The 14202-nt window shown below is 43.6% G+C and overlaps 1 protein-coding gene across 11 annotated transcripts in view; it reads right to left on the bottom strand.

The window, feature by feature from the left end:
- Positions 1 to 14202, bottom strand: part of LOC112260312 (cAMP-specific 3',5'-cyclic phosphodiesterase 4D) — a 60055-nt gene that overhangs the window by 35891 nt on the left and 9962 nt on the right. Inside the window, exon 1 of one of the 11 annotated variants that reach the window (XM_024435324.2) lies at positions 5930 to 6636. The exons of the other annotated variants lie outside the window; for them this stretch is intronic. Coding sequence (XP_024291092.1) covers positions 5930 to 6057 — 128 coding nt within the window. The 5' untranslated portion in view covers positions 6058 to 6636. Of the gene's footprint in view, positions 1 to 5929; positions 6637 to 14202 lie in introns of those variants that run through there. 11 annotated transcript variants of the gene reach the window in all.

The raw sequence follows: 14202 nt of genomic DNA, 5'->3' as shown, positions 1-14202 counted from the left end.
CGACGCATTGAAACATAAATATGACATTAGGCACATAAATAAAATACTAATACTGACTAAAACAAATAGAAGCCCATGTAAACAAAGTACGTAAGCACAATTCTGCTCCAATGAACACCTCTCGCACAACAGCGAATTGTAAAGAGGACGGTTGCTTAGTTCGGCAGGGCTAAAGGCTCACTATAAAAGCCGCCGAGTCGAAAACCTCCGAGTCATAATTCATAAAAAGGGCCTTCTAACTACAAACAGAGCAAATGGGGCGCATCAGTCTTTCCATGCAGGAACCGTAGAACACCGGGGCTGACCTGGGCTATGAAAACAGGAGGGTCTCCTGTGGGGCAGGGACTCAATGAGGACACTCTCTCTCTGTTATCCTCCGGGATCGTTTTGCACTCAAGAGAAAACATTAGAGTGAGATGAGAGGGGAAAGGGGCTCAGGCTACTGCAGTGTGTGTTCCAGGGCTGAGGTGAAGGGAAGGGAAGGCGGTCTGGAATAAACTGATGACTGGAGTGGGGAAAAGTAGTAGAAGGAACACAGCTGGGATCGGGATATTATTACTGCAAACGTCTGCAGTGCTATCTGGCATTGTTGACGACTTTTACACAGAGCCCGTTCGCATGTGCGCTAATGGTCTAGTATTTGCGGTGGCACACATTCACGGTTTCTACGGGGTGGCTTTGAAAGCGTTTCACATCTTCTTGGATCTGGAGATCTCCTTAGTGGACAGTTAAGTCGGGGGTATTAGGAAAGCATCCAGTATGGCGAGTCAAAAGAGTTATTCAATCACGACAGAACTCTCGGTGAGCGTGTAACTAATGACCCCCGCAGCACACCGTAGAAGTGCCATCCCAAATAGGCCTCTGTCTGTGAATAGATGAATGCCTGTGAGGATCTCCAAGACCCACCATTACACCCTACTCAGAAGGGATTTAAGAAAAGCTTGGAAATGCCTCTAGACACATTAATAACAACGAGTCCTCTCCTGGCTGTTACCGGCACCTCCCCTGCCAGAGGAATGAGTTATAGGCTATTCTGTGGAAAAGGCTTGATGACTTTATAATCTGTGTAAATGAGGTGTTTCGGGTTCTAGATAATGGCTTGAATTATTTGATCAAGAGCACATTGATGTGACATGCCATGGAATTAATCAATTGTCAACCTTCGTTTCAAATGCAGTACATTCATCTAATCTAAGCAATTTGTCATGTTTTCTTAGAATGCGTTTCTATTTTCTGGCCCCAATTTTTTTATTTTATTAAGTTGCATTTGGCCACAAAAACAGCACCGGCCCAGGCTTCATATTATCTACATTTGACATATCAAGCATTAATATCTTCCTTTTCCACTCACTTCAAGTTAAGTTGAATGAGGGGGTTGATGTGTTCAACTCTCTGTTCCAGGAAGTAGGCCTACTGTAGAATACTGGGGATCGTGACTAAAGCACCCTCAATTACCTCACTCACTTACCACTAGCCAAAACTGTCTGTGCCCCAAACCCTTTACTCACATGAAATTACATAACACATAAATCAAACCTCTGGCTTGGACACCGAGCGGACCGAGCAGACACACAAAGCTCATACGTGTGTTGTGTCAATGTCTCATTTAGAAATAATCCTTAGGCCCCATTAAATGTTTCCACTCCCCCCTTCCCCCCCGTGCCATTTACTTGCATAAATGTCATTGCCGCTTCATTTTTTAACTTGGCCTTTTACTTGAGTGTTGAGGGAAATGAAATTAAAGGGCCTTCGACGGACAGCTGGGTCTGAACGGTGGAGGAAGCAGAGGATGGACGGCATGGCTAAAACAGATTTAATAAACTAATGGATTTAATCAACTGGCTTTTCGCCTTCAATTTAAAGTGAGGATACACTGTGACTGCTCGTCTGCCTCCCTCAAGCATATTACTGCGGCTGGTAACAAGGTTTTTAAAGGGTAATGGTGTGCCTCTCTAAATCAATTTCTACGACGGTTTGCTTATGTATGCAAATCAACCACAGGCGTAAATGTACAGCCTGTGCCTGTTGTTTTTTAGTTTTTTAAATAGATTTTGAAATGAATAGATTGAGGTTGATCCATGTGTCTATAAACTGGACGTTCACAGACCATGACAGTGAATCGCCAGGATTCACTCTGGAATTCCAGGAAATATCTATCTTCTTTCCTATCTTCGAAAAAACTAGTGCTAGGCTACTAGGTTCTACGAATAACACAAAATATCCCCCCCACCCCACCCCCCCATCAGCTGAAGTACGCTACCACCGCTTTCTTCAGGAAACAAAAGGTGTTGTGGAGGGAAGCAGATGTACCCAACACCTATATGTCTCACCTACTCATACCTCACCTCATCATAACATCATATGGAACATAAAATATAGCATGACATGACATATCTCCACTGTACCTATTCCCCAAGTGGTTGCTGTAAATGAGAAAGTGTTCTCAGTCAACTAAATTCAGTCAACTGAATGAAAAATATAACGATTCAAAAAAAGATGTATCTAATTTCGGTGCAGCAGAGCAGAACGTCTCAATGGTAAATCAGAGGTAGTCGAATCTTAACCTGCCGCCCGGAGGGTTGCGAGACGGGCGTCTGACGTCAGACTCATTTGTATCCATCCTCCCCTTTACAGTTCCACTCCTCACAAGCCTCTCTGCTTATGTCTGAAGATGCACCCATAAGGGCACTATACATTCACTGGCCAATTTATTAAGTACGCCACCCGTTCACGAAAATGTATCGGTCCTACAGACAAAGTTGGCATCGAGGCACTCAGTTACGGTTTTATTGAACGTTAAAACGGGCAAAACGAATCACCTACGTGACTTTGAGCGTGGTATGACCGTCGGTAAGGGGCGCTGGATCCAGTATCTCAGAAATGGCTGCCCTCCTGGGCTTTTCACGCCCAACAGTGTCTAGGGTTTACAGAGAATGGTGCAAAAACACATCCAGTCAGCGGCAGTCCTGTGGCGAAAACAGTTAGTTGATGAGAGAGGTCGAAGGAGAACTTTAGGATTAGTGCAAGCAAACAAGCAGACCAAAAACAGACAAGTAACGGCCCAGTGCAACAGTGGTCTGCAGAACGCCATCTCGGGAACACACAACTCGTCGATCCTTGTCACGCATGGGCTACTGCAGCTGAAAACCACACCGGGTCCCAATCCTATCAGCGGAAAACAACAAGAGGCGGCTCCAGTGGGCACGCGATCACCAACACTAGACAATTGAGGAGTGCAAAAACATTGCCTGGAACATGACAGCAAGTTCAGTTTACTTGAGTGACCTGCGCAGTCCCCAGACCTCAACCCAACAGGGCATCTTTTTCAAATGAGATGGAACAGACTGTTTGCAGCATGAATGTACTGCCGTCCAAAATATGCAGCAACTGCGTGATGCCATCGCGTCAGCATGGACCAACATCCCTGTGGAACCTTTCCGACAACTTGTAGAATGCCCCAAAGAATTCCGGATGTTCTGGAGGCAAGGGGGGGTATGACCCGGTACTAATTCCTAATAATCTGTCCGGTGAGTGTATGTGAGGGAGTGCCTGACCCGTAGTGTAAAACCGTGTATCTCCCTCTCCAGCTGCTTTAATAATGACACTTTGTACGCTTCTTTATGAGAATAGATTGGGCTGAGAGGGTCACTCCAAGTAAAGAGTAAAGCTTTTGGTGATTTGACATAGGCACTCTTGCAGGTGATGAGGGATTAGATTACCAGGTAGCCAGCATATAACACCCTCCATAGATGAAAGGCTTTTCAGACGTTTGACGGATTATCATTTTTGCTCACTTAGACAGCTGGAAGGAGGGGCAAAATAACACCATTTAAATCATGTGTTCCTAGGTTCTCCAACGGGAAAATGGATTGTAAAGCAGGTCCATATGCACCAACAGCCACATACAGAAGGCCACACTTAAAGCCCTACTCCTCCAGAGCAGACAGCTAACAGGCAGGCGATGAAGCGGCCCGCGGAGACCGGTTACAACAACAACAGGAAACTTCTTTATTTGGGTTGTGGTATCGATCGCCCTCGGCCCACTAATGATAGAGCATCAGACTGGCAGCTAGCCTCTCACAGTCTAATCTCGGTTTAACCCAGAAGTCAAATCTTGTGTAATTTGGTCCGCTGCGTGTTTAATCATTGTGTTCATACTTGTTAGAAATGGAGAGTTCACGCTAAAAAAAAAACGAAGTCTCCACCCTTGCAAAAGGAAACTCTTAGCCAATGCCCCCCAACCCCCCCCACTCGAGGCAGAGCAGTTTAAGCACCTCCTTCGACTAACCCTGATTCATCCAAACAACCAGTGAAGAAAACCCCAAAACTGGAACTAATACTGCTCTTTATCTCACCCATCTCATCCCTTCAATCTACACGCAGAATCTGCCCACTGGAGATTACTCACAGTCAGGAAGCCATTTTGCTCTCTGGGGAGCAAGGCTGGGTCGGGGAGTTATTCAGAAGCTCGCAGGAGTCCCCTTGTTCTATAATCCCCTTCAGTGGACCATCTTGTGGTCATACAGCACAGGAGGGTGAAACAAAACAAGTGGGCTGTTCTCACTGGTAGGAAAAGCTCTGGTACACTATAAGTGCGATTGCTTTTTCCAGTAGACTCTAAGCCTAAACCATCCAACTGAATTAAATATACAAGTACTTTCATTCCAGAATTTCACACATTTGTTGGGTATTGTTCGGGCATATCCTACATATTTTGTTTTGGGGGGAACAAAATACATTCTCTATCCAAATTGTGAAGAAGAAGAAAAAATACCAGAGGCCAGTGATTTCCCTGCCTTCTGACTCCCATACTCCCAAATGTACTGCATTATATCTGATAAACATAGATCAGGCATGAGAAAAGAGTCAGAGGAATGAAAGGTAAACATGTCTTCATGTCTCGATTTCCTCACTCCCTACTGGCATTGAGGATGGATTATATGTGACATAAGAAATCTCCCAACTTCTTGAGCCCCGTGAGAAGATTCATTGGAGTCGATGGAGAGCTTTGTTGTACAGTATGTCCATAGACGTGAGTGTGTGTGTGTACTGTATATACAGTATATATGTGTGTGTGAGCGTGTGTGTGCACTGTATATACAGTATATATGTGTGTGTGAGCGTGTGTGTGCGTGTGCGTGTGCGTGTGTGTGTGTGTGTGTGTGTGTGTGTGTGTGTGTGTGTGTGTGTGTGTGTGTGTGTGTGTGTGTGTGTGTGTGTGTGTGTGTGTGTGTGTGTGTGTGTGTGTGTGTGTGTGTGTGTGTGTGTGTGACTTGTTCTCCCACAGCCCACACAGTCTAATTGATAGCGGAGGGGAGAAGCTTCGAGACGCTTCTATGCTGCTGTTTACAGAACTGCCTGCCTGGCGATTGTTGCTGGACCTGCCTGTTCTCAAGTCTCGACTGCTATGCACAAGGCTACTGTTTTCGATGTTGAACATACATATCTAATGTAGGAGGACATCCTTGAAGCGATATCGCTGTAGGCTACAGTATGCGGGTTTTTTTATGATCCCATGAAGCTGAACACCTATCTAATAAGTTAGACTCATAATGGAGAATACATGATAGGGTAGTTCATTTGGAAATGGGTTTTTTTGTGTGTTTTTTTACTGCTACAGTATCCCATTGATTAGCTGTGATTAGATGGATCGAGATCACAGAAAATAGATGTTCTACATTTCACAAAGAAACCCCTTAATATTTCATTTTGTCTACAGTAGGACTGTGATTATAAAGAAACCTGGGATATCTGGGATATGTCTTTGTAATCACAGAAACGGCTTCTTTGGAGTCATCTCAACAGCCATTATGGTAACTTTCAACTTTGAGTCATTGTATCAATTTTAGTGATACCACTCCAAATAGTGCATTCTACGGCAGCATACAAATGGCAAGGCAACAAAATGTAGATTTGTTTAGCATATTACCGCCTGCGTTTTTGTATGATGTCAATAGGCCTGTTGACGGAACAGGGCGATCCACAGACATTCCCGTTCCGCGCTTGGAAAGAGCGTTCAGCGGAGAAATAGAATCCACAGTTCCTTGGCACACTCATTTTTCACCTTCCTTTTCTCTCTCTCTCTCTCTCTCTTTCGCTCTTTTCTTTTTCACTTGGTGCTTCTTTCCAGGTTGTCATCTCAAGTTGTCATCCCTGTACAACCCAATTGTCTCTTTCTTGTTCTGTCAGGAGGGCCAACTCTTCTGCAATCACCCTCGGTTCTTATCACCTCTAACGCAGAAGCTATGCCACGGGCTCCAAAACATAGGGAGAATAATAATGGGAGAAATGTGCATTTTATCTGCTCTTCAAGCACCTAGATTCTTCTAGTTCGGTATGAAACATCAATGACAAAAGCACATGGATGGGTTCTTGAAGCAAAGCCAGAGAACGCAGACTCTGCATGCTGTCAATTTCTCCATTTGTTCTCAGTGGCTCTCAGTCTCGGTATTCTGTCCATGTTTCAGGTTTCTTCAGGTTTACAAACGGAACACCATTATCGTCTTCTATCTGTTTCCCTCTGGTTGTTAGAACTTAAACTCAGCATTGACTCCTGTCCCCGTGTGGTCCTACATGACTGGAAGCAGTGGTTCCTGTGTACCAGCCTGCCACTCTAACCCTATACTGCCTGTATGAGAGAGTGAGGGTGTGTCTCTCTCTCTCTCTCTCTGTCTTGCTCTCTCTCTCTCTCTCTGTGTGTGTGTGTGTGTGTGTGTGTGTGTGTGTGTGTGTGTGTGTGTGTGTGTGTGTGTGTGTGTGTGTGTGTGCACGCGTGTGTGTGTGTGTGCACGCGTGTGTGTGTGTGTGCACGCGTGTGTGTGTGTGTGTGCACGCGTGTGTGTGTGTGTGCACACGTGTGTGTGTGCGCGCGCACTAGACAGGGAGCAAGTTTCACTGTGAGGTCATGGCTAAGAAAGGGGGCGTGGCCCCAAGGAGCACGGTTCCAGCCTCCTCAGAATGTCTGACACATTAACCCTTTGTTGCACTTCCACGAGACTGGAACGCTTATGGAGTGCAGTGTGAGTTAGTTTAGCTCCTAATACATCAATGTAGTAATTAATGGGAACAACATCCTGCAGGTAACATCAGAGCACAACATTCTTCGATATTCTCTCATTGGGCACAGTAAACATGTTATTTCCGGAGGTATTCCTATGACCAGAAAAAGTGAAGTATTACCTCGATATTAAAATGGACATGACGAGCTGCTGATAATAATAAAAACACAGGGCTATCGATACATTGCAGCCGCAGCGTGACTGGATGTAGGGAGCAGGACGTTTTCCGTTTTTGGCGTGATATAGTAGAGGGTTTGGTGAGGTGGGGAAGGATGGCTGTTTTTTGGTTGCCCAAAGGATAGGTAGTGTGTCATAACAGGAAGGGAGTATCATGATGTGGTCACTTAGTACCTCCTGAGGCACAGGTCTTCCTAAGGAATGTCTTGTGGTTTTGACCAGGGATGGGCAACTAGTTCAGTCGGGGTCTCAACTTATTGTTGCTAGGTAGAATAGCAGAATACAGCAGGTGCAATTTTAAAATGTGGTTGTGCATCAGTTTTTCTCTTATGTCAGTCACTGATATCAGTCAATTAGCCCATGTCAGCTAACATTATTTACATTGGTAAGTTAGTGTAGCGGCCAGCAATCTAATCTTGTAGTAATCATGGTCGAATTACAGATCGTAGGGCTCCCGTTGATTTTGTTTGTCACTCTCACTCAAATATCATATAAAAAACTGCAAACATTTGTCATCACGTCCCATGGCAAAATGTACAGAACGGCAGCACACTTGCTTTAAAACTGCCACGTTTTCTCTACCACCTTGGTAAATTGTGTAGAATTGCACAAATTTGACTCTAAAACGTAAATGTTTTCCAAATATGAAACCTCATCCGGCTGACCCACTCTAGTCCTAATAGGAGAATTTACAGCGGGACGTTTTTGACAACAGACCACATGTGAGCCCGAAAGTTCAATTCTATGAATGTGATACAATAATGTATGGAATCGACTATAAATGTTGTGGCAAATATAAAATAAAACAAGTGATGAAGCAGACAAAAACATCTCATTGTCTAAGTATTCGGAGATAACAAAAGCACTACTTGGAATAACGTGAAATCCGATCTGTAAAATGAAAAAAGAAGTCATTGTTTCTACTGCGGCCCTGTCAACAGCTCTTTTCTCCTCAACAAGAGTGAGGCCAACAGATACGTTAAAACACATTCTGAGAATGTAAGTCTTTTGCAACAGGGTATTATTGGCAATTACCCCCCACGTGTCTTCCTCATATCTATCTATCAGGTCGCTGTATTCACATTAATCATGTAAAATGGACGCCACTATATTTACTCTGTTTGAGAGCCCTTTTGCAAATGCACTTGTTATGACTTAATCAGCACAATGACTTGTGCTTTGGCAGGTAGGCCTATTACTAGCATATTAGTGGACAAAAAAACATTACTGCCTTCTTGGGATGTGAGATGTACCAGATGGCCTTTTCGCAGAGCAATATTCTATAAATGAAAAAAAAAAATTGATTTGGACTTATTTCACCACAGAGCAAAAAATAAAGTAATCAAAGAAGATGAATAAGGAGCTAGAAGTACAAGGTCAAATACATTATTTCTGGCCTCTTCTTGTGGTGTGAATACACACCGGGCTCCTATCCTCTCCAATTTCTGCGTTATAAAAGGGCTTGGGGAGGACCCTGGCTCCACGTCACAATCCTGGAAGCTGGTGGACGTCTGAGGAAAGCCAGACTCCGGTGTTTAGGTCTGGTCAACGTCTTCCCATTTGTACCGAGACAATGGTTCTAGAACAGAACATTGGAGCTATGTTGACCTGTCTAGATTTTTTTTTTAAATGCCGACTATTATTGTAACAAACGCTGACAAGCCGAGTCAGACTACAATAGGCATTCCACCAAGTGAAAAGTAGGGCATCAAGTGTCACATGTTGTGTCTGTCTTTTTCTGTCTTCCTTTTAATATTGTCAAATCACCTGATTGCTAAAAAGCTCACGAGTGAACAGTAGAACTTGTCTCAGTGTTTGGTCTATAGGCATTGGTCAGTAACCTAGGGAACGCTACAGTTGGCCCGCATGAGCCAGACTCAATGGTGATGTGCCTGTCTGGGGCCGCCGCAACGCTGGCTGCGTGGGCCAACAACATCCCCATACATCAAAACTAATGGACCTGCTCGAGTTGAAAAGTAACATTTGGTGCCATGCGTAGACCCCTATTAACATAAACTGCCAAAGGAAACAATGACACAAATCTGATTATGCCAGGAAAAAAAATGAGCACAGGGGGAAACACTGAAAGGATAGAGGGAGAGTTTTGTCACAGCACCCATTATATTAGCTAAACGTGTTGGCTTTAAAAAAAAAGAAAAAAGAAGCCAAAACGGTTGTCACCCAGCTAGGAGCGAACCTGCTCGAGTATGTTACTTGCCAAAGCCTATGTATATATGTCTCAGTGATGTCAAATGTTATGTTATGGCATGTACTCTGGTGGGGTATCAGTGTGTCACCGTATGAATCATAAACTGCCATCTGTCAGTGATAGGGGGTCTCAGAGTGGCCTGAGGACTCGTCAGGAGTGGGCTACACAACCTAACCCGGCCCCGCCCTGGTCTGGAGCCCTCCTCTATGTAACCCTATCTGGCCCAGGCATGCACAGTCACAGTCCCCACGTCACTGTATCACCCCTGAAGCATGGCCAGGCAGACTAATGCACTGAGATTACACCATGGCTAGGTATGTGTGTATTTCCATGTGTTTGTGCATGACAGTTTGCGCACTGTTTCACCCACTTTCTATGTATATATTGTATTCTAGTCATGGCTCATCCTACATAAAACGTTTTTTTTAAAAATCTGGATTATGTGTGTATTGTTTAAAAAAATATACAGTATATGTTGCTAGGTAATTACTGCACTGTTAGAGCTTGAAACACAAGTATTACTGCACTGTTGGAGCTAGAAACACAAGTATTACTGCACTGTTGGAGCTAGAAACACAAGTATTACTGCACTGTTGGAGCTAGAAACACAAGTATTACTGCACTGTTAGAGCTAGAAACACAAGTATTACTGCACTGTTAGAGCTGGAAACACAAGTATTACTGCACTGTTAGAGTTAGAAACACAAGTATTACTGCACTGTTAGAGCTAGAAACACAAGTATTACTGCACTGTTAGAGCTAGAAACACAAGTATTACTGCACTGTTGGAGCTAGAAACACAAGTATTACTGCACTGTTAGAGCTAGAAACACAAGTATTACTGCACTGTTAGAGCTAAAAACACAAGTATTTTGCTGCACCTGTCGATAACATCTGCATATCTGGCTACGTGACCAACAAACGTTGATTTGATTTGATGAGTGCTTGATAGCAAAACGAGGAATAATCCTCACAGTTTGTTCCCAACCACTGTTCCTTTGCTCAGCCAGTCTCCATGCAAAAGCTAGACACTTCCTCCCTCTAGTGGTCACAAACAAGTCCTGGTGCCCTGATACTTCCACAACACCCAGGGCAACAACCACATGCCATGTGAGAGAACAGAACAGGCTTCAAATACAGAGGCCAGGTCAGGACTGAACAGATAGGGCTTAGAGTTAATACCTTGTTAGAACACTACAAAGCAAGGCATTAGATGCTTGATCCGTCTGACACCTATCAGGACAAAATCCTCCTTAAACATTACGAATCGTATCCGTTGAAGACAATTTACTAAAATGCTCTAAATTAGTTGTAACCAATCACGCTATCATCATCAAAATATGACCCAAAACAATTCAACTTAATAAATTCAATAAATTCTCAGTCGACATGGTGTAAATATAAACTGAAAGACATTTGCCACAATGTCTTAATGACAGGCCCAAACTGGGCCTGGTTTAATTGTGGTTCATTGATGTGACCTGGGTCTGGACAATAGGGAGGTAAACAGGGAGGGAGGCTTGGAAGCGGCGGCTTGGCGCGGTGACAGCCAGAGTTGGCCCAGGCCAGCCAACAGCCACGCTGGACTGGATCGATGTGCTTTGGGAAGGGGGGATTGGGGAAATCAGTCATGCTGAAAATATGGAGCAGAGCATTGACGCACATGGACAGTGCCCAGCCACAGCAGCGCTTATCGACTATTCTGGGCTGGGGGCTATTTTGGGAACCTGTGGACACTGACACTGTTGTCCTGTAATTGCGTTACCTCGCTTGACACCCTAGATATCTCTTATTAGCACCCCTATTCAGATCCTCGCTGAAAACTAGACAGAAAGAGCAGAACAGATCATCTCTACTACCAACTCGCTCAGACCTTGTCTGTAGCCCTTCTCCTCTAGGGTACTACGGCCCTTAGGCCTAGATCATAGACGTAGAACACAGAATGTACTAAGGCAATTCATTATTAGGAATCCAAACATTCCTTTCAGACCAGAACGAATAACTGTCTCTTCCATTGCACCTCGTTAATGTACCATCAATGTATTATTAGTTGACTTGAATGGTGTCGAACTGCAGTGAATCCCATCCATCTCTGCTATAAAATGATGCCAGTGATGTCTCCAAGTCGTAACGGTGTCCTGATACCAAATGTTACAGAGATGAATGGTGGCCTGGTACTACCAGAACAAGCTTATGAGCTTCTATTGTGATGGGTTGGGAACACATCTAGAATATAACAGACTGCTTTGTCTCGGCTCCGGGGAGAAAGTGTGTGTGTGTGTGTGTGTGTGTGTGTGTGTGTGTGTGTGTGTGTGTGTGTGTGTGTGTGTGTGTGCGTGAGTGCATGTGCGCTCATGTCTGTGTGTTCAGAGGGATTGTCACTATTGGGGGCTAAAGATTTCTGAAGCCAGCAGAATTCTATTATGACATGTAGGGCAGAGAGAGGCAGGCTCCAGTGGCAAACAAAACAAAGGATAAACCAACCCGTTATTAAGTCACCCTATATGGCGCTTTCCCTGAACATGTACACTGTAACTCTATAATCGACATGCATGAATGATTTCCTATGAATAATAGTTATTCTCCTGAACAGCACTATTACATAGTTAAATAGAGCCATGAATAGTAGTTATTCTCATGAACAACACTATTACATAGTGAAATAGAACCATGAACAATGGTTATTCTCATGAACAACAATAAAATAATACCATGTATTGTTGCGGAATAACTCTCTGTTAACTCTGTTGTAAAACTCTTTGTAGATTGAAATGTTTCCTATCGCACCAGTTTAGATTTCCCTAATCCCTACATGAACTCCACTTTGGAACGGGTTGGCGAGACATGCGGCAAGACCTGTGGCGATACTAATCTGGTCATATTATGGGCGAGTGTTCTGTTCTGTTGTCTGTGCGCTAGATCTCTGTCTTTGATCCGCTCATATGATTGTGCCATAATCACAGCTGGAGGGCTGCTTGGAGGCAAAGGGGTAAGACTGTGCTCAAAAGACAGAGTTACTAAAGCTCCCCCATCGTATTTTCATGTCTCTCATTTATTTAACTCACGGTCGAGGAGTGAAAATGCGAATTTTGGAATAATGGATTAGGCAATATGTCATTTCAACTTTGGCTTTTTATTATTTTATTATTTAGTTAATAAACCAGTATCAATATATTTTCTTGGAAAACTTGGGGATTTGACATGGGTAACCCTCATGGTGTGTGTGTGTGTGTGTGTGTGTGTGTGTGGTGAAGGGGTCTATCCTCATATGGGATCATGGCGTGTCTGATCATCGTGACTCTGCTTGGCTGCGGTCCATCGCCCCCCAAGGAAAGACATCAATGGACACTGGCTGTGCCATCGATACCCCGGTCCCAGCGCCCTCAGGGTGGGACACCCAGAACAACAAAACGCACCACAGCCAAACTACAAAAGGCACCATAGTGAAACTACAAAATGCACCAGGGGGGCAAAAAACAACAAAAAGCACCACAGCAAAAACACACCACAGCCAAACTACAAAACGCACCATAGTGAAACTACAAAATGCACCATAGTGAAACTACAAAATGCACCATAGTGAAACTATAAAACGCACCATAGCGAAAACGCACCACAACCAGACTACAGTGCCATCACAAAATGCCCTAGAACATAACAAAATGCTCAACACTCCAAAACACTCCATAAAAACATTGAAAACACACCACAGAAAACTGCTGAAACTAAACAACGAATAGCAACACCACCAAATGACAGATCTTTGGCTTCAACATTGGCTTCTCTTGTCACCCACTTGAGGGTGTTTTAGCACCAACTAAAATGCTGAGTATGTTACTATAAATAACAATCCCGTGGCATATCACAACTTCCCTGAAAGGCAAAGAGCACAAAGTGAGCACAAAGTGATACAACTGAAACCAAATGCAGACAAGTGCAATATGTTAGAACTGTTAGGGATAGCACTTCTTTCTGTACAGCAGTGAAACTTAACAGATACAATGATTTGGAGGGGAGTCTACTTCTCCATAATATTCCTCGATGAGAGCCTTATGAAAGTTTACGATCCACTACATAAGAAACCCTTTTGTATCGCCAACCAACAGGTTAAAAAAAAGAGGCAACACATAACAAATCATTATTAAGGATTAATTCATGATCATTATCCTTATTTAATGATGATGAATTATGTCTTACTGGTTACAGGGAGAAAACTGTAATAATTTGTCATGCGTAATGAATGTGAAAAACAACTTATGATAGAGAACATACAGTCCAGTATTTGTTAGTGATGGGGGGGATGGATTGATACAGTTATATACTGCGCTATCATTTTTATACCATATTATATCGATACTTTGACTCCAAGTATCTATTTAAAATGTTGTTTTGTTGGTAGGTAGCGTTAACTAGCGCTACACTCTTAGAAAAGAGGGTTCCATAATAGTTATTTGGCTGTCCCCATAGGATAAGTCTTTTTGGTTCCATGTAGAAGCCTATTGGGTTCCATGCAGAACCCTCTGTGGAAAGGGTCCTAAATGGAACCAAAAAGTGTTCTACCTGGAACCGAATAGGGTTCGTCAAAGGGTTCTCCTATGGGGACAGCCAAAGAACCATTTTAGGTTCTAGATAGAAAAAAGGGTGCTAAGAGCGCAATTGGCGGTACCTGCGCCAAAACTCCAGTATTTTTCATCCTACAGCTTGTTCTCCATCTTCATCTTAAATAGTGAGCCAAAATGTTTTCAGGACTTTTATTTC

This window comes from Oncorhynchus tshawytscha, linkage group LG10, assembly GCF_018296145.1.
Source record: "Oncorhynchus tshawytscha isolate Ot180627B linkage group LG10, Otsh_v2.0, whole genome shotgun sequence".
Classification (NCBI taxonomy): Eukaryota; Metazoa; Chordata; class Actinopteri; order Salmoniformes; family Salmonidae; genus Oncorhynchus; species Oncorhynchus tshawytscha.
This window is presented reverse-complemented; position numbering and strand designations above follow the sequence as displayed.